Source organism: Equus quagga, chromosome 16, assembly GCF_021613505.1.
Source record: "Equus quagga isolate Etosha38 chromosome 16, UCLA_HA_Equagga_1.0, whole genome shotgun sequence".
Lineage (NCBI taxonomy): Eukaryota > Metazoa > Chordata > Mammalia > Perissodactyla > Equidae > Equus > Equus quagga.
In genome coordinates, this window is record NC_060282.1 from 21,071,512 (window position 1) to 21,098,767 (window position 27,256).

A 27,256-nucleotide genomic window follows, 5' to 3' on the forward strand; every position below is an offset into this window, starting at 1 on the left:
CAGCTAACATCAGGCAGAAGTCATTTTCATTGCATGTAGCATAGCCCGACATTTCCTAATGAATAACTGGAGGCTAGATATTAGCATGTGAGGACCAGAAGAGAATGCCTCTCAAATGAAACTGGTAAATCACTTCCCAAGGAAAGATATAGCAAAAGGCAGATTTTTCCCTGAATTCTTATAATCCCAGCTGGCTATTATTTAAAATAGGAAAAACCTTTTCACCCCTTGTCCACACATTCAAATGACTGCATTTACAAAGGAAAAATTAGACTTACTGACTATTGAAAAATCAAATAAATGACTTGAATATGAAAATTCTCCCAAAATATAGCTTCATGCTTACTCTGCTTACTCTGAGGGGGTCCTGACCCATTTGGAGACCTCCTACTTCGTTAATTATATGGTCGCACTGAGGATTGGTCAGTACCGTTGTGGGTAGAGTTATATTTAGGTCTGTCCTTTCCTGTGACTCGCAGAGATCTTGGTTAGCTTGGGTTAGGAGGGTGGGGCATGGAGGGTTAAAATCCTTACTTCCCCAGCCTGCAAAGCAATTTCTTCCTATTTCTTCATTTTGCCTTGGATGGCCAGGCATCAGTTTCCTGAACCAACACCCTCATGGTACATATTTAGCACTGGCACAAACTTCTGTAGCTCCCTGTCCAGGTCTGTGTGGGTTGGAGCTTTCCGAGAAAACCCATTGGTTCTTGGGCTTTGGTGGGTAGTTCATTGAGACCACTAGCAGTAAGAGAGTTGGATGAGGGCATGCCTGAACATTCTCAGTCCTGAGACATGCAGCCACCCTTCAACTTGTAGAAAGACTCTTGGAAGCCATTGCATTTCCGGGGGCATTTGGGAGTGAAATTATTTTTAAAGACCCTTCTGCTCCATGTCTACTAATGAGGGTAGCATTTCCCCATAATTCTCAAGGCTCTCAGATCTCATTCTTTCTCTCAGCTTCCTTCAAAAGTGAAAGAAGATTTTTTTTTAAAAGTAAAAGACTGCTTTGTCTGAATTACTCTTTAGTTTCAACTTAGACGTGAAATAAATTGTTTGGTGTGGGACGTCTGAATGTCTTTCATCTGGAATTTGTGCCAACAAGGGAGTTCTTGGCTAGTAGTGAAGATGGAAAGAGATTTCCTTCATTTCTGTCATGATGTTGTTTTCTTATTTCACTTTCTCTCCCCTTGTTCCTCCTTGTCCTTCTTCCTCCCTCCCAGGGAGCTGCTGAAGTAAGCATTATTATCCTTGTGAACCAATGAAGAAACTGAGGCCTAGAGAGCTTGACCAAGTAGCTTGACCAAGGTCTCATAGCCAGGAAGTGGAAGAGCCACAATTCAAACCCAGACCTCTTGGGTCCCAAAGTGCCAGGTGTATCAACTGAGCTGCTTTGAATCAAGCTTATTATTCAAATATCAACTCATTGCAATCTAATAGATGATGTAGCTGACGTAGTGGGTTCTTCTGAATGGCTAAGAATGCACATAGAAATTATGTGCACTGAGCACAAGCTCTTTGTTTTCCTCGGGAAGCAGAAGAGCGTTCTAAATTACCCTTGCTCTGTGCTCAACGTTGCAGTTTGACGGCAGGGAAAAGAAACAAATGATTGAATTCTCCAGGGCCTTTGGTTTTCCTGATTTTGATTTATGTTCTGAGAACCCATTGAGTCAAATGCCCTTTCACACCACATCTCTCGTTTATTTGGTACAGCTAATTGCTGTTGAAAATGTTTACAGCCCAGGGCAGGTATTTGTGGCGCATTACTGAAAGGAATCTGGTAGAGTGGCGGGGAGGCCAGGGAGGAATAACATGCATTGGCTCTGGGTGCAGGAGTATCATAGAGGTCATTTGTGGACTTGGGACAAACTGACCATTTGGAGAACCTCCTCTGGAAAATTCTGACTCTGATTGTATTCTGTTTCCATGGCAGAGCTCAGAGGATGAATCGAAATGGGTAGAAGAACTTATAAAGATGCACACAGCTCGGGTGCGGGACATTGAACATCTCACCAGTCTGGATTTCTTCCGAAAGACCAGCCGCAGCTATCCAGAAATTCTGACACTGAAGACATACATGCATACATATGAGAGCGAGATTTAACTTTCTGATCATTTGCAGTGGTCTTATCAACTGGTGTATATTTTTATATTGTTTTTGTATTTATTAATTTGAAACCAGGACATTAAAAAAATGTTAGTATTTTAATCCCGTGCCAGATCTGACATATTACGCCTGAATGACTCCACTGTTTTTCTCTAATACTTGATTTAGGTAGTCTTGTGTTCTGAGTAGAGCTTGTAATAAATACTGCAGCTTGCATTTTTAGTGGAAGCTTCTAAATGGTGCTGCGTATTTGAGATTTGCATTGAGGAAATATTAATTTTCCAGTGCACAGTTGCCACGTGTAGTTCTGTACTGTACCGAAATACTGATTTTTGTAAAGTTGCATTCATTTACTGTTAATTATGACAGACATATTTAAGCCCTTATAGACCAATCTTAAATATAATAAATCACACATTCAGTTTTTTTCTGCTTTTATTTGACATTTATTTCACTTATAAATGAGAGTGTTTGCTTTTGATATAGTCATGCATGAAAGGTGTACATTTCCTGTATCAGGCCCTCTTCCTAGTTGAATGTAGTTCACGTGGTCAAAGGGGCATCCTTGATATTCAGCCACAGTGGCCTGGATGGTTTAGGTGCATATCTATGGGAAATCAGAAGGACAAAGGGAAATGGAAACCAGAACTTCTGAATACCCTCTCTCACCCATCTCTTTTAAAAATATCTTGAAGTTTAGAAGGATTGGATCAAAGCTGTAAGAATTAGACTCAACTGAGATTGTATTAGGCATATATTCTGTATAAGTTATCAACCTAAGAACTATGGCAGATATAAAGAGAAATAAGACAGTGGGATGAGATATAGACATAAAAGTGTAATTAACCAATCAAGATGGAGAATAATAAATGCCAAGTGAAAAGTGTTGGTAATAATACCATATGACAGAATAATACAATATCACAGTTATGGCTTTAAGTAACAATAAAGCATGGAGTGAGGAAGTCATTCAGAGATTTTCAATCTTTCTGATGGTGTCATGGAGAAAGGCTCATATTAGTGTCGCTTAATCTCTCACAGTTACTAATGTCTCTTTTTTAAAAAAGAAAAGAGAACAGCATATTGTTTCATTTTTATGTTAATTTTTATAGTTGCTCCCTTTTATGGTCAGTGAAATGGGTTTTTAATTTCTGTAAATTTTTCTTTAAAAATAAATTTGTTTAAGGGGCTGGCCCGGTGGCGCAGCTGTTAAGTTTGCACGTTCCACTTTGTCAGCCCAGGGTTCGCCGGTTCCGATCCCGGGTGTGGACCTATGCACCACTTGTCAAGCCATGCTGTGGCAGGCATCCCACATATAAAGTAGAGGAAGATGGGCATGGATATTAGCTCAGGGCCAGTCTTCCTTAGCAAAAAAGAAGAGGATTGGCAGCAGATGTTAGCTCAGGGCTAATCTTCCTAAAAAAAAATTAAAATAATAAATTTGTTTGAGAAGGAAGACAGTGTGTCAAATAAAAAATATATTACAAAAAAAGTAAGACAGATGGTACTGGGAAATGGGAAAAATCATGAAAGTGGTAAGAGGAAAACTGATGTTTGGGGAACACAGCTATAGGAATGCATTGAAAGAAGCGAACTTGCTAACATTAATGACAGCCATATTTACCAGGCATCCACTATGTCCAGGCATTTCTCTGGCACTTCATATGCTTTGCCTGTAAACACTGAAAAATGAGGAGCTCAGGGAAGATTTTATGGCAGGAAGAAGAACAAGAATGGGAATGGGGAGGAATGCTTGAATTGGGCTTTGTAGTTTGGGGTAGGGTGAAAGTATAGGAGAAAGGAATGGGAATATGACTATTCATTTAATATTCGATCATGATTTATTGATCATCGACTACATGCCAATTCCTATACTTGCTTTTGGGGATAAAACTGAGTAAGATAAGCATGGTTTCTGATGTTGTAGATCTTAAACTTTAATGGGAGAAAGAGACCCCTTAAAGAACCCCAAAGTTTAGTTGCAGTATGTGCTGTGAAAGAATTAAACAGGTACAGAGTGGAAAGAGAAGCTCCCTGTAGATAACATTACAGCCAAGACTTGGGGGATGGGAAGACCTGGCCTCAAGAAGAATAGGGACAAGAAGGAGCAGCATGGCCAAGGACTGGGGTGGGAAAGATTTTGGGATGTGTGAGGGTCTGAAAGAAAACAGGGGCTACTTATAGGCCCCATGGAGGCATTTGGATTCTATTCTAAATGCAATGGAAAATCATTGAGAATTCTCAAGCAGAGGTGTGAGAGGATCTGTTTTAAGATTGACATAAATAGGCAATAACTGCATAGCATACTCTAAATATAATTCCACATAAAATTCATCTGATAAGAGAGGTCCACCTATTAGGTGCTGTATTTCTGGATCTCTCAATGGTAGCATTACAAGGGAGGAGGGCCAGTTCTATTTTTTTTCAGTAGTTGCAATCTTCATGCTTAGCCAGGTTTCTATATCACCTCAGATTGAACTCTTCTCGAAATAGGTTATACCTGAGGCTTTTGGGGAGAGCAGTTGCAAATTTAGTTGAGTACTGCTGCTCTATTTTTATCCTTAGGTCAAGTCTTTCTTTCTCATAAATAAACTTCATACCCAGAGAGAACATCAACCACTGTGTATTTCAGGTGAGTGGCTTTGCCGATAAACACATGTCATTAATTGTGGAGTTATTTATGAAAGTCCCTGAATGGACAGGGACTCTGTTAAAATGAGGTCTGGAAGACTATTTTAAGTTGGGGTATTGGGTTTTTTTTTTTTCACATTGAGACCTTGGTTCATTCATGCTTTCATTGAGCAAGTTGCCAACAGCTTGCTAGCATGGTGGTCCTGTCCTAGTGGATGGATGCAGAAACTGCCTCTCTAAAATGAGCTCATTGTAAATAGGGTAAACCAAGAAAGCAGCCACATGGTTTCCCAAGGGCAAAAACAGTCTGAATTGTTTTTAGGAGAGTTGACTTTTTAAAAAAATCTCTGAACAAAAGCAGTGTTTGGTGTCAATTGGGTTTGCCCACAGCTCCGAAATTCCAGTGCCCATTATTCCTTCTGGTGGCTGGGAAGAGGGTGGCAGTGGATGAAATCTAGATGCTCTCTCCTGTTTATATTCCTCGCACTTCAACTGTCTCTCCCTATCTCTTTGCTGAGTCAGGATGGGGCTGCCTTGTGGGTGGGAAGTGGTAAAGGCAATGGGAATTCTCCCATGGCTCTGGGGAGAGGGCCTGTGTGGGACAGTGAGGAACAAGACTCAGATGTTTGAGTTTGTAGGCTCGGGTAAATAGAGCACTGCGGGAGGCCCAACCCAGAGGGGCAGTAGTTCCTGTCTGGGCTGCATTTCTAGGAAGCACATGTCCTTGACCCCTCTTGGCAGGGATGTCCAGTCTTGGCTGGAATGTAAAAGTGGAAATGACGCCCGTGCCCGGTGAAGTTCTGTGCTCTGGCTTTTGGGAACAGGCAAAACTCCAGTCTCTGTGAGCTCTGGGCGCCGTTCCCTCTAATTCCTTCAGGTGGTTCTTGCCTTGCCTTTAGGTCGTTTCCTCCCACAGCCTCAGGTGCTGATCAGTGTTCCACTCAACACTGGAGACCCTCTGCAGCACGCACCAAGAGGAAGACCGCCAGCATTTCCGAGCAGAGGCAGGAAGACAGGCCACGTTAGCCGGGTGTTAAAAGCTGGAGATTTTTTTGCAGTTACATGGCCTGGGGCAACTTTCAGTCTAAGTCTAGATTTTCTCGTCTGTAAAATAGTGTTAATGACACCCATTTCTCAAGCTGGCATAGGAATTATGGCGGGAGATCTTGCTGAAACATAAGTTGGTAAATTTTCCCTCCATTTTTATCTCCATTTTCCACCAAGAAAGGTGTACCCTTTTTAAGTATTTTCTTGGCTTTGGGGCTTTTTGCAGAGTGGCGTGGGGAGCAGAAGCAGTATAAAATTAATGGATTTCTGGTCTTTTGTGACAAACTAAACCCACTGAAGAGGTGGAAGGAAATAGAGTGCCAAGAGAGAAAGGGACCTCTCCTGGCATTTGGAAGTGGAGAGAAGTCTGTGGATGTGAGCAGGTGGTTACACCCCAGGGTGTGCTGTGTGATCCTGTTAGGCAGGTGAAACCCAAGGTCCTGGGGGTCTTGACCATGGCTTGAAAACACACTGGCAAACCTGAAGGGATCTGGAGACATGCATGCCTGTTGTACTTGTCCCACCATTTTCCATTTACGAGGTTCTGGTTTGCCCTGAGGGGGAAGATGAGAACCTCACTAAAAACTGAATTAAAACATGTAAGCCATGTAAGCTGGAAGCTTAGACTAGAAATGAAGTTTATTTTAGGGAAATAAAGTTTTATTTATTGTGGAGTAAAATACATACCAGCTACGTCAGGAAAATGCTTAGCACCGTGCTTGGTGCATGTGATGTGTTCAATAAATATTAGCTAAATGAAAATGAGCCAGGAGAAAAAAATTGGAAGCAGCAGCCAGAGAGGTAGGCAGAGAACCAGGAAAGAGTGGTTATTATGAAACCCAAGGATAAAGAAACTTTCAAAATGGAGGAAGTGGTGGCAGTGATGTCAAACGCCAGAGAGAAGTTAAGTTAGAGGGGAATTTGAAAGCATCCATTCAATTTTGCAATACGGTGGTCATCCATAACCTTCCTGGAAGCACATTCAATGAAGCAGTCTGAAAAACAGCCAAATGGTACTGGGATGAGGAGAGAATGGGAGAGCACACTGAAGGCAGGGAGTGGAGACCGCCCTTGGAAGAAATAGGAAAAAGGAGAACTAGACGATATCTGCAAGAGGGGGATAGAGTTGAGGGAGGATTTTATTATGTTTAGGATGGGAAAAAGCTTTTATAAGCTGTTGAGAAGATTTGATGATCCTAGAAAGGCACTAATGGGTAAAGCAATTCAGTTACAAATAAATCTGAAATTGAAAGCAATTCATGAAAAGAGACTCAGCCGTAATAGATTTGCCTTCCAATTAAGGAACAGTATAATGACCTCTTGGGGTAAGGGTTAGTATAGAACATATGATATACATCACACTTTGCAATATGGTGGCCTGCAGGCTGGGTACAGACCACGGATTGCTTTGTAGTGGCCACATGATATTTAAGAAAATGAATTAGATGCCAAAATGTAAAAATCAACGTTTCACATAAAAATCCAGAGTTTTGACCTCTCTTGAAACATTAAAAGAGTTTTTTTACTTAGTTATTTTTTGCAGGCCATTGTTCCTGTCAACAATCAGCGGAAGCCTATTTGCACTTAGACAGGGCAAGTGTTCTATAGAACGGGGGTTGGCCAATGTTTTCTGTAAGAGGTTTTGCCATACAGTCTCTAATTACTCAGTTCTGCCACTATAGTGCGAAAGCAACCATCAACGCTACGTACCTAAGTGGGCTTTGCTTTGTCCCAATAAACTTTATTTGTGGACACTGAAATTTGAGTTTCATATGGTTTTCATGCATCAAGAAATACTGTTCTTTCTTAGATTTTTTTTTTTCTAACCATTACAAAATTTACCTATTCTTACCTATTGGCCAGAAACGGGTGGCCGGCTGGATTTGGCCCTTGGGCCGGAGTTTATGACTGCTCCTCTGGGTCACCACCTGTCCTATGCTTCTTTCCTCGCTAGGTGGAGTACAAGGTGCCATATTTTGTTGTGTCCAGGCTTTTGTTTTTCTCATGCTTATTCTAAGACATTAATTTACTTTGCCTGCCTTTAGGCATTCGATATCGACCCCCATGTAGGCTGAGCAGATGCCTTGGACTGAAGGACTTTCAGTGCTAAATTCAGAAAAGTCATAGGCAAACCGTGAAGAGCTGGTCATGCTACCCATGTTTACGTTATTTTACATTTCTCTTAGTACTTTGCCATTGAGAAAGCATTGTCGTTTGAATTCACAGTTTAATAATCTTTAATAATCTTTCATCTCTTTCTTCCCTTAGGGGTTTGTTTGCCATCTCAGTAATAACTCCAACCAGTGGTGTCATTGTTGTTGTTTTCCAAAGGAACAAGAACGAGGTTTTATTAAAAGTTATGGGGAAGAAGTGAGGGTTCTGGGAGGAAGATGGGAAGAGGGAAATTTTCAACTGTAGGTGGCAGGGGGTGTCCTGCCTGCTCCAGGACTGGAGGGAAAATGGCCAAGCACCCCTCTCTACTGTCCTGAGGACTCTGACCGTGGGGACAGGGGTGAAGGGGCCCAAATGGCAAAGCTGCTTCTCGCTTTGCCTCCTGCAGAGTCAGGGCTGCCTGGAGCAGAGGTGGGGATAGACATGCCCCTAAAGGCACCTTGCTGGTGGTAGTGCTGGGTCCTCAGCTGGAAGTAAGGCATCTCTTCCTGGGTGGCCCCCCCGGGGATGTGACTTGAGGAAGGGATGGTATTGCCTCCAAACCCAGGGTTCTTCCTGGTGCCAGGTCCTGTGGTCACCATGGGGGCGTTCTGGGGAGGGCGACCCCAGGTCTTTGGGCCCAAGCTGCCCCGACAGCTGTGTGTGGTGCTCAAGGCCCCACTCGTCTGTGCCATAACGCTTAATGCTCCAAAGGGATGGATCAGGTCTGCCACAGCCTTATTGCTCCCAAAGCCCTTAGGTGCTGCTGGGAACTGCAACCTGAAGGGCGCTGGGCTTGTGCTGCCAAATGTTGATTGTTGCTGCCTGGTGCTGGGCCCAGCATTGGTCACAGTGCTCCACATGTAGCCGGGAACTGGAAAGCCAGAGGCATGGGTTGTGCTAGAAGGCAATACAGCTGGGGTGGCAGCGAAGGCTGGCCAGGTGCTGGTATAGGTGCCCAAGATGGGAGGTGTGGATAATGCACCTCCAAAAGTTGCCCATGTGGTGCTGCCCAAGGCTGGCTGGACTAGAGCAGAGGTTGGGGCCCAGGCTGGGGCTGGAGCTGCCAGAGATCCATTTTGGAGTGAACTTTGTAAGGTGGTAGCTCCATGCTGCTGCCCATCAGGGGCCCCAGATATGGGCTGGGCTGTGGCTCCAGGGTTCATGGGAAGTTTGGGAGTTGGGATGTGGCTGCAGAACCTCAGTGCAGACAGCCTGGCTGTGACTGAGGCCATGCTGTCACTGGGGGACACCTTGAGGGCCTGGTTAGATGGGAAGATGCTCCCACTGGAGCCAGGGGGAGACCCCAAAAGGAGAGGCTGGGCAGCTGGAGTGGTGTCCACGGGGGTGACAGTGTCAGAAGCTGGCTGAGGAGCCAGGCCGAGAAGTTTGGGGGTTGGGGTGGGGTTGCAGAACCTCAGTGCAGACAGGCTGGTGGTGACTGAGGCCACACTGTCACTGAGGAACATCTGGAGGACCTGGGTAGATGGGAAGGTGTTCCCACTGGAACCAGGGACAGACCCTAAGCGGAGAGGCTGGGGAGCTGGAGTGGTACCATTGGGGTGACCTCAGTCTCAGAAGCTGGCTGGGGAGCCAGGCCTGCAGATGTGCTGGCTGAAGGGCTGGAACTGACAGCAGAAGTGATTGGCAGGCCGGTGATGGGGTCAGTGATGGGAGGGACAGCTGGTAGAGGAGCAGTCCCTGCAGCAAGCACGGGGACAGAACAGGAAGGCTGTGTGGGGCCACAGTTCCTGCCGGCCTCGGTCTCACCCCACAGGGCACTATTAGTGGTCCTCAGTGCTGCTTCCTTCTCCAAGTCCAGGTCTTCCATGGTGACTTGAAAACCCAGCTGAGGGGGTGGCAGCAGGCTTAGAGGGGACCCTCGCCTGTGTGGCAGCAGAGGAATCTTGTGTTTTCGGGGCCTGCAACTGTCACACGTGGGAGAGCAGTTCCTCGGGGTTTGTGTCTGCCCTATGGCCTCTGCATCCTTCCCATGCTGGGTCTTCCTCTGGGAAAGCCCCGAGGCTGCAGAGGGAGACCCAGGGCCCTCCTCACTCACTGTCTTGGAGGACGTCTGGGGCAATTGGGCATGGGATGTGGCCCGACCCCTCCTCCTCTGCACTGGTGGGAACCCTCCGGTGGAGCTATATGAGCTCGTGATGGTGTTTCGTCTGGGGCAGGAGCTCCCACATGAGGTCTGGGATTTCTGGATCGATCTGGCTTCTGTGTTCATGGTGTGGAGGTGCCTCTGCAGAGGACCAGGCCTAGCCACAAAGGAACAGAGGCCTCCCTGGACCCCCAGGAGCCTAAATACAGATGAAGCCTCCCCACGGTTGTCAGGGTCCCTTCCATGATCGTCCTGCCTCTTTATGACTGCGGGCTCTTCCTCCTGCTTGACCATCTCTTTCCTGCTCTCTTGGGGTCCTCAACACCATCTTCTCTGGGCAGTAGTCTTGGACACACCTGGGTGTTGTGGGTGGCATCTGCGTCACTCCCTCCCCCTGGACCACACAGGGAGTGACTTTGCCCTCAGCAGATGGTGAGCTGCAGGACTTCTCTGAGGTGAGAGCAGACAGCACAGCATTCCTCTGATGCCCAGGCCTGTAGTTGGAGGTAAGGGCCCCCAGGAAGGAGCATAGGGTCTTCCGAATCAATGCACATCGCCTGGTAGTGAGACATCGCAGGTGTAAAGTCCCTAGATTCCTGTAGGATGGCCTGCGAGTGAATGGCGGGGCTTGGACAGCTGGGTGACCCCGGCTGGCCAAGGGAAGTCGGTGGGTGCAGTGAGCCCCAGTGGAGATGGTGAAGCCCTCTTGGCAGGTGCTGGCCCCACGGTGCCTGGGGCAAGTGTGAGGGGCACAGCCTACCCAGGGAACCACCCATAGCACACGTGGGTGAGGTCTGTCCCTCAGTAAAGAGCTAAGCTCTGAGTTTTCTCCTTGAGGTTCCAACTACACCAAAGGCAAAGTGGGAACAGTTTGGCCTGTTGCTAGGATGCAGCTTTGGAATGTTTGAGAGAAGAATGGATGTGCAAGAAGATTCTGGAGAGAAGGGAGCGTGTGCAGAGGATCCGTGAGGACATGGGGCGGGATGTACTTAACATATGACCCAAGAAACCCACTTCTAGGTGGTTAACCAATAGAAATCACAATGTATGTTCTCACAGGAACCTGTGTGTGGTGAATGTTTGTGCTGCTTATTCAAATTTCCTCATATAGGACTATTGAGGTTTTTCCAATTTTTCTTTTTTTTTTAATATTTTTTTATTGAGGTAACATTGGTTTATAATATTATATAAATTTCAGGTATACATCATAATATTTCGATTTCTGTGTAGATTACATCATGTTCACCACCAGAAAGACTAATTACAATTCATTACCACACACATGTGCCTAATCACCCCTTTTCACCCTCGTCCCTCCCACTTCCTCTCTGGTAACCACCAATCCAATCTCTGTTTCTATATGTTTGTTTGTCATTGTTTTTATCTTCTTCTTATGAGTGAGATCATGTGGTATTTGACTTCCTCCCTCTGACTTATTTCACTCAGCATAATACCTTCAAGGTCCATCCATGTTGTCACAAATGGCTGGATTTCATCATTTCTTACGGCTGAGTAGTATTCATTGTGTATATATACCACATCTTCTTTATTCGTCCCTTGATGGGCACCTGGGTTGTTTCCAAGCCTTGGCTATTTTGAATAATTCTGCAATGAACATAGGGGTGCATGTGTCTTTATGTATTTGTGTTTTCAAGTTCTTTGGATAAATAGCCAGTAGTAGAATAGCTGGGTCATATGGTAGATCTATTCTTAATTTTTTGTAGAATCTCCATAATGTTTTTATAACCAGTGTTTATTTATCTCTTCCACCTCAAAAGAGGGAGATCTTGTCTTATTCATCTTTATATTCAGAGAACTTTGCAAGGTGCCTCGCACAGATGTGATCATCTTTAAGTGAAAGATGGGTGACCGATGAACTTTACTCTCTCTTCACCCTCTGAGAGAGTTAATGTCATTACGGGTGAAAAACTCCAGACTGAGATGAGGATAAAATGGTAATCCACAGGCCCACATCTTACTCACGACTTCTTTCTTCCTGAAATGAGCACTGTGTTTCTTCTGTGTGTTGATGACATCAATCCTGGACCAAGACAGCCCAGCCAGAGACCTGAAGCTTTTTTTGTCCTATTCTCCCACTTGGCTAAAACTCAGTTGCCCATTGGTCAAATGAGTCTAGTCTCCTTGCTGTCCTTTTTCACATAAACAGCTTGAATCTGCAACATCAGGAAAGATGCTGGGGCTTTGCAATCCGATGTGGGTTCAAGTCTGGGCTCTGCCATGTACTAGTTCTTAGACATGCTTCTCATGTTGTGGTCAGCTCATTCGTAAAATATGCCTGATCATATGTACCTCTTTGGATATTTGTGAATATGAGAAATAGTGAATGTATAGCACTTAGTATTATGCCTGGTTCAATGAATATTTGATATCCGCAAGAAAATCTAGGGGTCTGGCGATGGGGATATATACTAATCCCATTGACATTTTGAAAGGTTATCATGTTCCGGACACTGTCTGTAGCACTTCACAGGGATTACTGTATTTAATACTCACAAAATCTGGTGTGACCCACTGTCCTGGGAATAAGGGGGTTCCTGGGACACAGGACTTTCAGTTCTAACACTGGGACGATCCCAGGCACACTGGGAGAAACTGGTCACCTGAAAGCCCATAAGTTAAGTATATTAGTAGGCCCATTTTGTAGACGAGGAAGCTAAAGTTTAGAAAGTTAAGTAACTTGCCCAAGATCATATATCTGTATATAGCTGGGATGTACAAGGTCAGATCCATAGTTCTCACTCTTGACCGGATGCTCTTCCTTCTCTCGCTACACAGGATGTGGGAGAGTTGAGCTGCCAATTGTCAGTGGGAAGTTGGCTGAGCGCTCAGCTTCGGAGTGGCCTGAGTTCTTTCGGGGGGTGGGGTGGGGCACAGAGAGGGTGGTTTAAATTCTGTTCTTTATTTAACACCCGAATGAAAACATTGTTTCTCCTAGTGGGAAAGCATTTTAAACTGGGAGTGGGGAGTGAGCGTGGAGGCGGAGTCTGATCTCTTTCCTTTCTGACACTCTTATTAAAAGTGCAAGATAAGCTCAGTCCTGTCAAGGTCATAGTAAACAGCTCTCTGTGGCTTGTACAAATCCACATCATATACATCTGTTGACATAATAAGGAGTTCTGTTGCTCTAAATCTGGGTAAAGCATCCCTTTTTCTGCATCTAAAGTCAAAAGTCTTTTCTAGAGAGATGTAAGCAGTTTTATGGAATCTGAATATAAAATTGTCAATTTGTCTTTGACAACACGTGTATATTGCACTCACCCTGATAATCACAAAAGTACAAGCATTTGAAGGCAAAATGAACTCTCCTGAATTCAACAATACTTTGTTTCTGAGCAATATTTGTTAACATGATAATAATGTAAAGGTAGCTTTCATAGGCCCATGACAGATGGGTAATACTCGAGATTCTCTAAGAAAAATGTGCCTTTTATTCATGTGTTGTACCTGAGATAGGCCAAGCAAGAATGACTTCAGGGAGAGTTCCAAAGACCAGTAGCATCTGGAGGAGCCGGAAACAGGTGGTATCTTTATGGCATATCTTTGTGGCAAAGCTATCTGGGAACTGGAGCCTGAGAGTGTGACCGGGGTCGGGGGAGGGGAGGAACTGTGACTTACACTTTGGTATCAAGTGAACTCTCCATTAAAAAGGTGATGCCCGGGCAGGTGGCCCTCGCTGAGCATGGAGACCCCTGCCCCCTCCCGCCCCAATCCCCAACCGGCAGCCCCACTTCAGGACCGAGGAAGGGGGTTCCTGTGGGCCGTGAGCTTTGTCCCGGCCGCATCAGGGCTGCTGGAGAGTCGAAGCACGTGCGGCGGCCGAGGCTGTGTGCTCGTGGCCACCGCGGGAGTGAATCGGACGCGGCAAGGCTCCTTTGCGACTTTGAGGAAGGAGGGGAGCGAGGGGAGACCTCCAGGGAGCGAGCGGGGGGCCAAAAGGTTGGCTGGGGTGGAGGTGGCATGGACAGGACGTGGCGGGTGACGCGTGGCCGTGTCAGGACGCCGAGGCCAGAGGGCGAGGGCGAAGCGAACGAGCTCTGGCGCGGGCTAAAAGTGTGTGGAGGGGAGAACTGTCCTGGCCGCCTGCGCTGCGCCAGGGATGCGGAGGTCGGGAGGCCGGCCGGCGGAGAGGAAGAAGAAAGGCTTCCTTGACCGGGAATCGAACCCCGGCCGGGGCAGTGAGAGCCCCGAATCCTAACCACTAGACCACCAGGGAGCGTAGGGCTATTAAAAAAAAAAAAAAAAAAAAAAAAGGTGCTGCTGGGGCTGGCCCGGTGGCACAGTGCTTAAGTCTGCACGCTCCACTTTGGCAGCCCGGGGTTCGCCAGTTTGGATCCCGGGTGCGGACCTACCCACCACTTGGCAAGCCATGCTGTAGCAGGTGTCCCACATATAAAGTAGAGGAAGATGGGCACGGGTGTTAGCTCAGGGCCAATCTTCCTCAGCAAATAGAGTAGGATTGGCAGCAGATGTTAGCTCAGGGCCAATCCTCAAAAAAAAAGGTGCTCCCTTCCACTACGTTTTCTTTGTCTCCAAGTCTTGCTTTCACTTTGCTTCTTCTGTTGTCTTTATTGACAGTCACACCAAATGCTACCTTTAATATATTATTATAAACTATATTTGAGAATGTGCTGACAGGAAAATACTTGTTCCTGTTCCAACTACCCCTGCCTTTCACAGGCTGAGCGTCTGGACTTGGGTTAGTTTAGTTTAGGTCTTGGCTTCCACAAATTATGGGCAATAACACTCCTTACTCTCTCAGGCAAGGTGGAGTTCCACTTGGGGTGACTAGAAGCTGATGATTTGGGCCCGTAAGATCTTAGTAGTCAAGAAAGTATGAGGAGGACTCAAGACAGTTTTCATTTTATAATACCTTTGCTCTAATACTGTATTCTACAAGTTAAAATAAGTAATTGTTGACCTCCAAATGGGAAGGTTTCTATATAGGAAACATAGCCAGCATTTTGTTCAATTCAAGAAAAAGGTCATCTCCAGTTTGCATTTTTCTTTCTCTTCTAGTCTTCTTGAAGTCTTCTTTTGGGATTTCTCCCCTGAAAGGAGATGGGGATCGCTCATTTCCATTATTGGTCTGGACTTGTAGGAAACAGAAGGTGCACTCGAAGGGCATATTGGAAGAGAGTGAAGTGAAGGCACACTTTGCAAGGGTTAAGGCAAATCAGGTAGGGGTATTGAGGCTCTCTGGCAGTAGCAGAGAAGAATTACTGCCCTTTGGTCTTAAGAGCCATTGGAAAGGAGAGGTTATTGGAACCTGGAGAGAGAGCTGTAGCTGTAGACATGGCTCTCCAGTAGTGGCTGTGGCCTTCAAAAGAAGGATGCAGCCATGTCAAACTGCGGCCTGGATGGGAGAGACCCAAGATACAGTGAACTTGTATCTCTTTTGCTAGTGCCTCCCATTGGTCAAACCCAACTGGATGCCAGAGGACAAGGGAGCCTGCTGATGAGTCCACAGCCTCCTATTGAACAAAATAGGGAGAATAGTGGAGAGTGGAGATATAGGGGCAAGCAGAGGACATATAGTGTAATGTCTGGCAATGAGGGTACGACTTTGATCTCTCTATGAAGTATCCCTTTTCCCCTTCTTCCCTTAGCTAATTTTCAAGAGAGCACCTCCTCTAGAAAGCATCTGCTGGCTGCCACTCCCTTCTCACACTCTCTTTACCCCTGGTGTCTGTATTTAATGATCTTTGTCTGGGTAGACTCTCTGTCTAGAGCTCCTCAGGAACACAGACAGTGCTTTGTTCAAGACTTTTCCATCTGGGTCTCAGCACCATGTTTGACCTGCAGTAGATACTCAGTACATACTAACTCAATACTATTGGACTAAAGCAGCAAGATGAACCCCAGGTTACATCACCAATTTGACAGTCAGGGTTCTTGTCTTATGCTGCCGCTGATTTTTGGAGTGACTTTGCCCACTTTGTGCCTCGGTTTTCTCAAGTGCAAGATGAGAGTGAGTTGCATGATCTTTCTGATCTAATTCAATGATTAAAATCTTGTAATTTTGAGTTTCTGAACTTTCCTTCTCACTCCATCCCTAATCTCTGAATCTTTCTGTCTAATCAATTTAAATGTAGAATTCTTCATGTAACCTTCACCGATAGTTTGTACCAAAGTCAAGATTATTTATTTCCATGTTTAGGTTCCCATTGCAATCTATCCAAGTAAGAGAGAACATTTATCTCTTCATTCTTTTGTTAATTGTTTTCCACTGGTTCCCCTCTGGCTGGGTTACAAAGTATTTGGCTCATACTCTGTTACACACTGGTGTATTCCTAGCATCTACCAAAACTTGATAAATGTCTGAGGAATGGAGAATGTGTAAGAACATGGAGTTTTAAATGATTTTCATGGAGAGGGAAAGAACATCAAATTACTTTACTTAACCAAATATAACATAAATTGCTTTCAGATGTATGTTGCCCAGGGCCATTGCGTTTCAAAACCCCTCTCTCCTCACACTTCTCTCTTGCTCTCTACTCCTTCTTTTATATTTCTTTTTCCCTAGTTGGCTGCTTGGAGAGACTTGAATAACCCATCAAGATGAGCTGAATTCTAGCACTCAATGACATTTTGTGTTGATAATCAAGTCTTCGCTTTCACTTAACTTTGAAAGAAAATAAATTCAAGGGATTCTTAGCAATGAGCTGGGCACCACAGCTCCTATATGTGATTTTAAATTGTATAGGTCCCTATAAGCATCTTCTCTGTCTGACTATGGGCAAGACATTTTGTCCTTCAGAGATTTTTTCTTAATAATCGCTTAAGTGAAAACTCTAGGCCAAATTTTGATTCTTTGAAACTTTCAAGCAGGATCTCTGGCTTGTCTGCCTGGTTGTGAATATTGACTCATCCATTTACTAGCAATAAGACCTTGAAAAGTCACTTAACTTCCCTGAGCCTCACTTTCCTGTCTGTAAAATGAGGTTAATAAAGTACCTACCTCATAGGATCGTTGGGAGAATTATGTAAGATAATTCAGATAAAACTGGCATAAAGATTAGCAATGTTTATTGCAGAAAAATTCACACTGCCACATAAATCAGACTATTGAATTTACTCTAGTTTATCTCCTTTGAAACCATCAGAAGATGGAGATTATCACAAAGACTCACTAAACTATGAAGGACATTTGCAGGGTTTTTGGCTGCTGAGAGCCGCCCCACCTCCCTTTCCGTAGCAGCACTCCAATTTCCTTCTAAGAAATGACCTTTATTTACCCTTCTCTGAGTTCACACAATTTGATTGATATGGATCCACTCCAGTTTTATGGGCATGTTTCTCAGATCTGGCGAATTATAGATTTGCTTTCCCGTGGGCACAGTGAGTGGTTCTGAATGGTACATGACTTGATCAGGACCAAGAGACACAGTGGGAATTTGGCTTTAACGTTTGGAAAGAAGATGTTCCTTCCCACTAGACTCGAACTCAGGAGGATGTAAAGCTGGACCATGATATTCTTTCTTCCAGGAGAGAAGACTACTCCAGGTATATTACAGGACACAGAACAAGGTAAAGAGAAAGAACCGTGGTCCCTTGGCCTAAGCCAAGTATGTAGGTAGCACCACCACTAACCTTTTCAGTAAGATGGGCCAACAGATCTCTTTTTTGCTTCAACTGGTCTGGGTTGGAACTTGACACATAATTGAAAAAGTCTTGACTCACATAGGAGCTGGTCACTTCTTCCTTCTGCAGATTAAGGTCTATAAACCAATGCAAGACTCAAAAAGCAATCTTAGCCACACACACCCCTCCCACTCCTACCTCATCACCTGCTTTGTTTCAAAGCACTTGCTTTAACTTCTAACTTTCTGCCACACAACCACCTCCACAAATTCATCTTCTCTACGTTCTGCCTGGTTATAGACCTACCCACCTACCTGGTCCCTTTGCTTTCCTCACCAGCTCCCTCCCAGTGCCTGGCTCCCCTGTTAATGCCTAATGATTCTTGACTGGTCCTAACCTGGCCACTAGCACCACTCAGGTGCTGCAATGAACAAATACATAACCAATACTAAGCTAGCAACATGTCCTATCCTATTCCTCCTGAGCTTTCTCAGTTACGAGAATAGACTCAAGTGTCCTGAGCCTGTGTGAGGCTGGCGGTGGAGGGGAGGCGGGTGACCTAATTCATTTCTTTTTTGAAAACCCATGAACCAGCTCATTCAACTGAATTAGATGAGAAACAAACATAGTTCCAGAGGTTTCCACTGTTGAGCTTATAGGTTCCTTTCTTGTAGAGGCTGGAAAAGAAGGGGAGGGAAAAGGAGAGAGAGTATGTGGTTTGATTACAGTATAATTTTCCTCCCTCTGGGAGCATTTCAAGCATAGTCGACAAATGTCAGGGAATCAATGACTCATCAAATAGTCGAGTGTTGGTTTTGGAAAAGGGAGAGGAAGTCACTGCTTTGGAGCTCAGTGATGGATTTGCACTAAGGTAAGATCTCATCACACCAGTGGGACTGAAAAGTTGGCAGTGATCCCTTGCTCTTTTCTAAGCCTGGGAGAGGTGCCATGTTCCCCAGATCCCAGGAGCAGGGTGATGCATTTGCAGTCAGAAAACATTTAGCCTGAGCCTTCCAGTGGTAACATTTCCTGTGTCTCCAAGGACCAAGGAGCTGTCCTATGAAGTGAAGCATCAACTCCCTCAGGGCAGAGAGGAGACAAGCCTCAGAAGGCTGGCAAAGGGGAGGTGGGGAGAGCATCTATTGCTTGGTTAGTCTGGGCAAATGTGAGCTGCAGAAGAAAAGCAGATGGAAGAGAGAACTTTGCCAGAGTTTTCAACCCTAGGCGATTATCTTTGCTTCACTTGCTGAGTTTGGGAAGTGAGAAAGCATAATTATTGATTCAGAAGCATGAGAGAGGGACACAACACAAGAGAGGGAAAAATAGCAGTGGACAAGGCTATTTACCAAAACTCATAGTTCCTCGTGTAACACTTGCTTCATGTGAACTCATGTTACCTATTTGTTACTGGTCACACGTGTGGCTCACCTAACTGATGTATTGAGGGGGAGAGAACACACTGGGGTTGAGACACATTCTATGACTCTCCCTTTTTCCTCGCCTTGATAGTCTTGAGCAAAGACCAAAACTTCTGGGCCACTTCTGCATCCTCCAGAAAATCTATACCTCTCTTGTTCGGTCTGTTTTACTTTTCTTTTTTAAAATGATGAGGAGGTGTGCGTAGATGCTTGTGTAAGTTTGGTGGTGGTGATGATGGTTTGGAATGAAATCCTGTGGTCATAAGGCCTGGTACTCCTCTTCTTAGTAAGTCACGGTGGTAGATGAAGGGGAAAGGGAGGGAGGCAGGAGCTTGGCTCCAATTGTTGGCAGCCAGTCTTGGATGCTCCCTTTAGAATGTGGCATGTACATGTACGTGGCAACTTGGTCTTCAGCTTTCAGCCTTTGTTGCAAATCTGGGATGCCAGGGAAAAGGACCACTTTATAGCCTGTAACACCTACTTGTAAAGAGAGAGCTTTAGTGTCCTCAGACCTCCTCGTCTTTCCTCGCTTCTTTCTTGTTTGCCTTTTTCTCACATTGACGTGGCAAAAATTCTAATCTTATTTTATGCTTTTCTAGATTTATATCTGAGCCATGTGACAATGCTAGAGAAAGCCACACAATAAGACACACTGAAGTCACAATGAATTCATGATCACACTCTGATATGGGCCCTCCATATGGCCCACAGCTCTCTTGCCCACCCCCCACAATGGCCACCATCACTCTGTCCCAACATCTGACCATTTTTTCATGCCTCTTTGCTCTGAGCTTTTGACTTCTCTTACTTTCAGAGGCAATTGAAGTCATCGGATTGGAACATCTTCAAACTCAGACTAGCCAGTCTGTACCTGCCCCTGTTATGAAACCTATCTTTACCTCCTGTTACATTATTGGCGTGTCTCTCCTCCTAAGGCAAACCCTCCCCCTTGTGTCTTAGATTCTACATTCTTCTGTCTTCATAGGGACCTTGCAACAATTGAGTCACCTCAACTGGATCTTTTCATAAATAGTTGAACACGTTTAACTCTGTTCAATCTGTGAAAGAAATCCCTTTATTTTATACCTGTCTCCTCTTACAGTTTCTTCTAACTATTTTTCTTCCAATAGTCTTCTAATCCTTTCCAATTTTCAGAGCCAAACTTTTCAAAAAATCTGTCTACACTTGGGGCCTCCATTTCCTCTCCACCCTCATCTGGCTTCTGCCCTCTCACTCCTCTGGCTTAGCTCTCTATGATCACTAATAACTTTCATGCTGCTTAATCCAGTGGCAATGTTTTAGTTCACATTTTCTTGACCTCCCAGCAGTATTTGACATCACAGTTGCCTACTCCTTTCATGATCACTCTAAAATGCCACACCTTCTTGGATTGCTTCCTCCATCTTTGGCTGAGCCTTCTTTCTCTTTCAGCATCTTTCTTTTCTAAACTGCAATTAAATATTAGTTTCTCAAGGCATGGTCTTGGGCCCCCTTCTCTTCCTTTTTCTTCCTCTCTATATTTTCTCTCAGGAATCTTGCTGACGTACATGGCTGCCATTACCACCTAATCAGGGGTGACCTCAGTCTCTGACTGAGACTGACTCAGTCTCTAGCCCAGATCTCAGCTCAGAGCCTCACACTTGTGTATTCAAATTTCTATTCAATATCACCATCTGCATGTCTCAAGGTCACCTCAGATTCATTATATCCAAGACAATGTATAAACTTTCCATAAATCCACTTTTTTTTTAGTCTTCTCTAGTTCAGTGAATGGCATCACCATCCAGCGAGAAATTTAGAAGTCATTTTTGCCATTATCTTTGATTTACTCCATCATCACTAAATCTGTCAATTTTACCTCTTTCTTTTTCCTTCCCACACCTGTCTGCCTTCATCCTAGTCTAAACCACTTCTGCTTCTCACCAGAGCCACCGTATGAGCTTCCTCTTTGGTCTCCCTGCCTGTGCTCTGGCCCTTGTCTAATCCACTCTTCATTCTACGAGAGTGACCTTTCCAAATGCAAATCTAATTATGGGTACCAATCTTCTCCCTTCACTTCTCCCCATCAACTACCTATGTAAAAGTCTTCAACATACCTTTGCTCTTTGCAAAAAAACAGAGACCCTTAATATGACCAACAGAGATCTTTCTTGTACTGGTCCCTGCCTTCCTCTCCAGCTCCAGTTCCATGATTTTCTCCCTCACTTTATGTTCTCTTGACTTTCTTGTGTTTCTTGATTAGGCCAGGTTTCCTTTTGGACACAAGATTTCTGCATGGACTATTCCCTATTCCTGAAATAAATTCCCTTTCTCTTCTGCTTAGTTAACTTGCAATTACTCTTAAGCTCTCAAGGTGAACATCATGTCCTCAAGCATTTCATGACCTCACGATATACATCAGGTTCTTTTGTTATGTGGTAGTATAGGATCATAGCACTTATCTTTGCTTGGATGGTAGGCTTACTTTCTGACTGGAATGTAGTGGAGAGCAGTGATTTGCTCAGCTTTGTGTCCCCAGTATCCAGCACAGTATCTCATACTTGGTAAGCACTCAACAAATATTTGCTGAATGAATCAATCAAAAGTCCTGTTAGATAGACCCCATTGTCTTAATTTTGTCTTCATTGTGAGGCTTACACAATAAGTGATGGAGTTGTATGGCCAACACAGGTGTATCTGATTCTAGAAACCAAGAAATACCTGATATACAACAGCTTGTACAGTTACTAGGGAAACACTAGTCACAATGCTCTGTGTGTGTGTTTATTGTGGCTATTGTTTTAAAATAGGGAGCCAGATTACAAAACAACTTGCTAATGACTCAAATCATCATAATTATTCCATGGGTTGTCATTAGAAGTAAGACCTAGATGATGTAGAGTTGTTTGTTAAACAGGGCCCATATAATTTTACAATATCTTAGATCTTGGTAGGATTAGGGTTAGATTTAGGTAGGTTGACCATATGTCCTCATTTACACTTGTTGTCTAGGTGTAATTATTAATAGTGTAATTAATAATAATGCCCTTTTTAACTCTCAAAAGTCTTCCTCAATGGACCATACGTGATTTGGACATCCTGTTCATAGGTGAGGCAGCAGGGTCAGTGTAAAGAGATCTAGAATTAGGATCCTTAGATTTTAGTTCTAATTCTGCTTTTAGATTTGATTGTGGCAAGTTAGTTTAGTAAGTTTGAAAGGCTAGGTTCTTAGCCTGTGCTTTTGTGTGTTTTGTGGGCTCTTTAAGCTAAAACATTAAAGATAGGTAGGTTTTCTAGGCAAACACGGTTAGAAGGTCCTCTAAGCTTAAGGGACACATCAGCAAGGCCACAGAGATACCAAAAGTGCATAAATTATTAAGGAGGACAGGGAACTTGGTGGAGGGTGGAGGCAGAAATAATTTGAAGAAGATAAATTAGATCGGATCTTTTCACTGCCTAATTAGGCGAGAATATTTGATAAATGGAGCAAGATGGTTGGACACATACTTGGATAACTCTGATAGGAATAAAAAATAGATCTGGGATGTGTAAGAATAGCATGTGAGAAATTTATTTGAAACAGATACAATAAAAGGGGATGAAGGGCTAAAGTAGGACAATAAAAATAGTAAAGAAAAGGGACGTGGAGGGAAGAACCACAAAGTGGGCAGAAAAGAAAGTGCTTGGTGACTGGGAAATGGTTGGATTGGGGAATCATTTGTTCAACAAATATTTTTGACACCTATTCTGTGCCAGATATTAGGCGGGGTACTGGGGTACAAAGATGGAAAGACTTGGTCATCGATTTCAAGGAAATATGTAAATTAATAATTATAATAAATACAACATAAATATTGGAATGGGACACTTAAATCATAAATAGGGAACTTTTAAGTCTTCCTGGGTGAATAAGGATAAGCATCATAGAGGGGTTACTTGATCTGAGACTGAAAGAAATAACAAAGGAGGTGACTGGGATGAAAGCAGAGTATCCAATGCCAAGACTCATGTCTTACTCATCTTTATATTCCTAGAGCCCATTATGGTATCCAGAAAATAGAAGGACCATAAAAATCTGGGGTCTAGCAGGAGGTGGCTACAAAAGGAGGTAGAAGACGATGAAGCAATGAAGGAGAGGAAGGAAATGATGACAACTCAGAGGTTGAACTTAAAGACTGCTTTGGTATCTTCCACATCCTGAATGGTGCCATGCTGGCTTAAAATTGCTGATTCTGCCTTTAAAGTTTGCTAGCCTACAATTAGGAGAGTTTAGCCATCAGGAGAATCTGACTCAATGAACAGAATTACAAATTTCTATTCTAATTACATTCAGAAAGTTTAAAGGATTTGATTATATTTTGGTCTAAGGGAGAGGCCACAGTTTTAAAGGAGTCAGAAATCTTGATATTTTCCGGAATCTTCGTGCTCATCTTTAATTGAAGAAATATTTACTTTTAAACTCAATTTTCAGGTCAATCCAATTATGCTTCTCTGTGACACATGCTCTCATTTCACCTTGGCAGATTGGTTTCATTAGAAATAATACACTGTGGGGGTAATGTTAACATAATATTGCTTCTAAACTAGGCACAGTTTGATGAAAGATTTGGATGTACTTGGTGGGTTGCCGCTCCAATTTCAGACGTTTTGCTGGCATTCCCTGAGAGTCTGCCAAGAGCAAGGGATGACAGCTAAATGGGCTTTTCATACTCTGAATGTGGCAGTGGAGGTTTAGCCTGTGACTCTCTTTAAAAGCCTTAGGGAACTGATGATCGAAAGGCCCTGAACTCCTCTGAGAAATGTTGTTTCAAATGAGTCCTTGCCAATTCCAAATTCACCAGTTAAAATCTGAAGATGAATTAGGTCATCTCCCACATTTATACATTGTTTAATCCAATTTGCAATGCAATGTCACATGCACTACACCATTTGATCTTCATAGTAACTCTGGGTTGTAGTCAAGAATGGCCTTGCTTTTTCCATTTTATGGATTTTACAGATGAGGACTAGGTTTAAAGAGAGTAACTTGTTTGTCCATATTTGCACAGATAATTAAATGTTTATGAGGTCTGGGAATCAACTTGGTATACTCATTCCCAGTCTAGTGCTTATTATACTTAACTGTGAGGTCTTACTTGGTAAAACTTTTGAATATACTGATCGAATGAATGACAATTCAGACTTTGCAGCAGATAATGTCCCTGCTACAGATTTAGAGGCAGGGATAATGAAGATAGAAAAGGTACTAAAGACAATAGCTTTGCTCTTCAAGGCTTGAACTGTGGTGAATCTTCCTGTCAGCACAATGGTGGCCTGACTGATACACTAGTCCAAACATGTGTCACCTCGTCATACATGTACCAAGAATGTCCTCCCAAGATGTATATAGAGGGCTGTATAAAGAATAGGGAGTGCCTGTAAGGGAAATATTTTATGGGTAGAAGTTCCATTAAACTAAGATGATCTGTCTCACCAGCTTGAGGGTATAAATGAAGCTCCTTTTTTAACTTTTTTGATACTCAAATTAACTGCATCTCAAGTTGGTTTAGCAGAATGACACTGCTGGTCCAGATACCTGCACTTGCCGCAGTGATTCTTCAAAGAAGAATAATTTGACGCCACCATTGTTACCTGCTGCCAAAGAGCTTACCATTGTTATAGCTCTTTGGTTTATTCTCCTTCAAAGACCTTAATCTCAAGGTGCTCACATTGGCTGTTGGATCAGGAAATTCAACATCAGCTGCACGATCGGCTAGAATCAGTCCTCTTCCTCTGCACAGTAAACCTTGGCTATGAACCTAGATCTTCTGTCCTGGCTCCATCTTTCTTCATTGTGAGCCCCTTTTGGAAGATCTTTGGTGGACTTAAGTTGACATTATCCCAACCTGTCAAAGAGGCTTTAATGTTGACTATCAGAATGGAAACTGTTGAAGCTTCTACCAACCTGGGTATACAAAAGTTTCTTAATCTGTATGCAAACTTTCCCGTGTAATCACAGTAACATCTTTGGCACAATAAAGAGTATCCAGATGGGGAGGGTTTTGGCAAATACTCCCAAATGACTCCAATTAAAGTCCACTTGTCTTATCTTTACATATCTAAGAGAGGCATTTTAAATGATTCTTCCTGGAACCAAGAAGTCTAGAGGATATGTCCTCAACATTTTTTACATAGCAAAACCAAGAACAAATTCATGTTTGCCTGTCAAGACAACTTAATATAACAGTGTCCCAGACTATTAAAAAAATTGAAAGCCTTAGTGTGACACAAATATCTGGATAAACCTTCTGTGTGGGAACAGACCTTTGTCCTGACATTTGAATACTGAATGGATTTAAGAAAGAAGTCTAAAAACTTACATAGGAATAATGAATTTATGAACATCTGACTTGTAACCCCTACTCAAGTTACATTTCATTTTTTTGTCAGAGAAAGGGAGCAGAATGAACTGTCTTATGTTATAATGCCTAATAGGGGGAGAAATGGACAAAAACGAGATGACAGGAAAGGCTATAGAGCTCTGAGTCCAAGAAGGATAAGAAGCCTGAACTACATGTTGACACTAATTCCAGGGCTGGTCTGTGGCTGTTGTGAAAATGTTAGGGCCGATGGACTAGAGAAGGAACTCCCATGAAGTTAGAAGTCGTTGAGACAACTGCAGTGGAGCTGAGTAGCCAATGGCAGAGGGGTTCAAGTCTAGTGGCAGTAGTGCCATCAATGATGGCAGTGAGTATTGATGTCATATGGTAATGACATCAGTGGTAGCCGCAGTGGTATTCTGATTATGTTTTGTCTCCTTTTATTCCCTCTGGAACATCATTTTCCAGTTTTCCTGTCAATTCTGTGAGCTACCAGTTTTCTCCCAATAAATTACTATTTTTGTGTAAGTCATTCAGTGTTCATTTCCGTCATTTGTAAACAAGAACGCTGACTGGTGTAGATATTAGCACCAGGAGTATATGCAAGTATATCTCAGGAAAATGTGAGAAATATGGAGCTATCTGAATCAATTAGAATTAAAAGCAGTGGAAGTTCAGTTCAAATTCAGGGATGAAAGTCTGGAAGCTCATGGCACACGGTTGTGAGTTTGCTAATTAAGCTATCATTCCTGGTAATCTGGGATGAAATGTACATTAAAGGCAAGGATTTGTTGGACTGAATAGTTTAATGCCCTAGAATGGAATAACGGCTAATAGGAATTTGAGAACTATGGGTTGGGATGTGTATTATTTGGGGTCTCAGCAGGAAAGAGATGGTACACTCAAATGGGATATTTGAGGAGAGTTTAACAAAGGGCTTATTTACAATATTGAGGGCAGAGCTAAGGGAAACCAACAAGGGATGGTGAAGTATGTCAGGGATTTGAACTACAAGATCTCTTACTTCCCCCTGTGTCTGAAAGAGCAAGGGGAACGAACAGTTACTAGAACCTAGGGAGAGCTGTAGTTGCAGCTATAGCTGAAGAATGTTTTCCAGTAGGAACTGTAGACTTTGATAAAAGAATTTAGCAACTGCTATCTCACGGCCTGGAAGGTTGGAGGCCAGGAAATAAATTCCCCCTTATCTTTCTCCATCTGATTCTCTCCCATGTGCATCCCATTGGCTGAACCCAACCTGAAGCTGGAAGGTTAGAGTCACCTGTCTGATGCAGTATGTGGAGATCACTCTTCCGGGGCAAAGAGCAAAGAGGAAAAGAATGGAGTGGAGGCAGGATGTGCAAATGAGACTATCCATCACAGGGCGGCTACTTCTAAGGACACTAGATATCTTTAAAGAGATTGACCAACTCGAATTCCTACATTCTTGGCTCAAGGAACGGCCTGAAAGAGAGGTATTTTCTACGACTATGCAAAAAGAATATCTTATCTCTTGGAGGCTTAGGACTGGGATGGCCAAAACCCAAACAAATAGTTGTGTTCTGTAGTTTGACAAATTACGATATCAGTTCAATTCAAAGATCCATTAGTCTTCTCTTAAAGTTGGGACAATGAAATAGGATGAGACCCCACATATTAGAATGGGGATATGTGGGAGAATTTAGTGTCTAAACTCATAACTGCAGAGAGCCTCTGTGGCCACGTGAAACGGCTCCTCCCCTTCCCAGCTCACTGGAAGTCTTTGTAACTAACTCCCTAACTCTTGCAGGGGAAAGATAATTCTCCCTTTGTCCTCTTTCCACCAACCTCATTGACTCTCCGCCTATAAATAAAGTTTGCT

At 43.6% G+C, this 27,256-nt stretch overlaps 2 protein-coding genes across 13 annotated transcripts in view; one reads left to right on the forward strand and one right to left on the reverse strand.

Moving 5' to 3' along the window:
• The window catches only part of ENPP2 (ectonucleotide pyrophosphatase/phosphodiesterase 2), a 103,873-nt gene extending 101,343 nt beyond the window's left edge, over positions 1–2,530 (forward strand). For all 12 annotated transcript variants that reach the window (XM_046642175.1, XM_046642169.1, XM_046642170.1 and 9 more), the window contains one exon: positions 1,931–2,530. In XM_046642175.1, coding sequence (XP_046498131.1) covers positions 1,931–2,101 — 171 coding nt within the window. In that variant the 3' untranslated portion in view covers positions 2,102–2,530. The remainder of the gene's footprint in view (positions 1–1,930) is intronic.
• Positions 2,531–9,455: 6,925 nt separating this feature from the next.
• On the reverse strand, positions 9,456–10,334 carry LOC124228177 (putative POM121-like protein 1). The gene has a single exon (XM_046642505.1). The coding sequence runs from the start codon at positions 10,332–10,334 to the stop codon at positions 9,456–9,458; it is 879 nt and encodes a 292-aa protein (XP_046498461.1).
• Between the last annotated feature and the right edge of the window lie 16,922 nt (positions 10,335–27,256).

Coding starts and splice junctions, on each gene's coding strand:
- LOC124228177 (XM_046642505.1), bottom strand. CDS start 10,334: ATGGTCAAGCAGGAGGAAGAGCCCGCAGTCATAAAGAGGCAGGACGAT.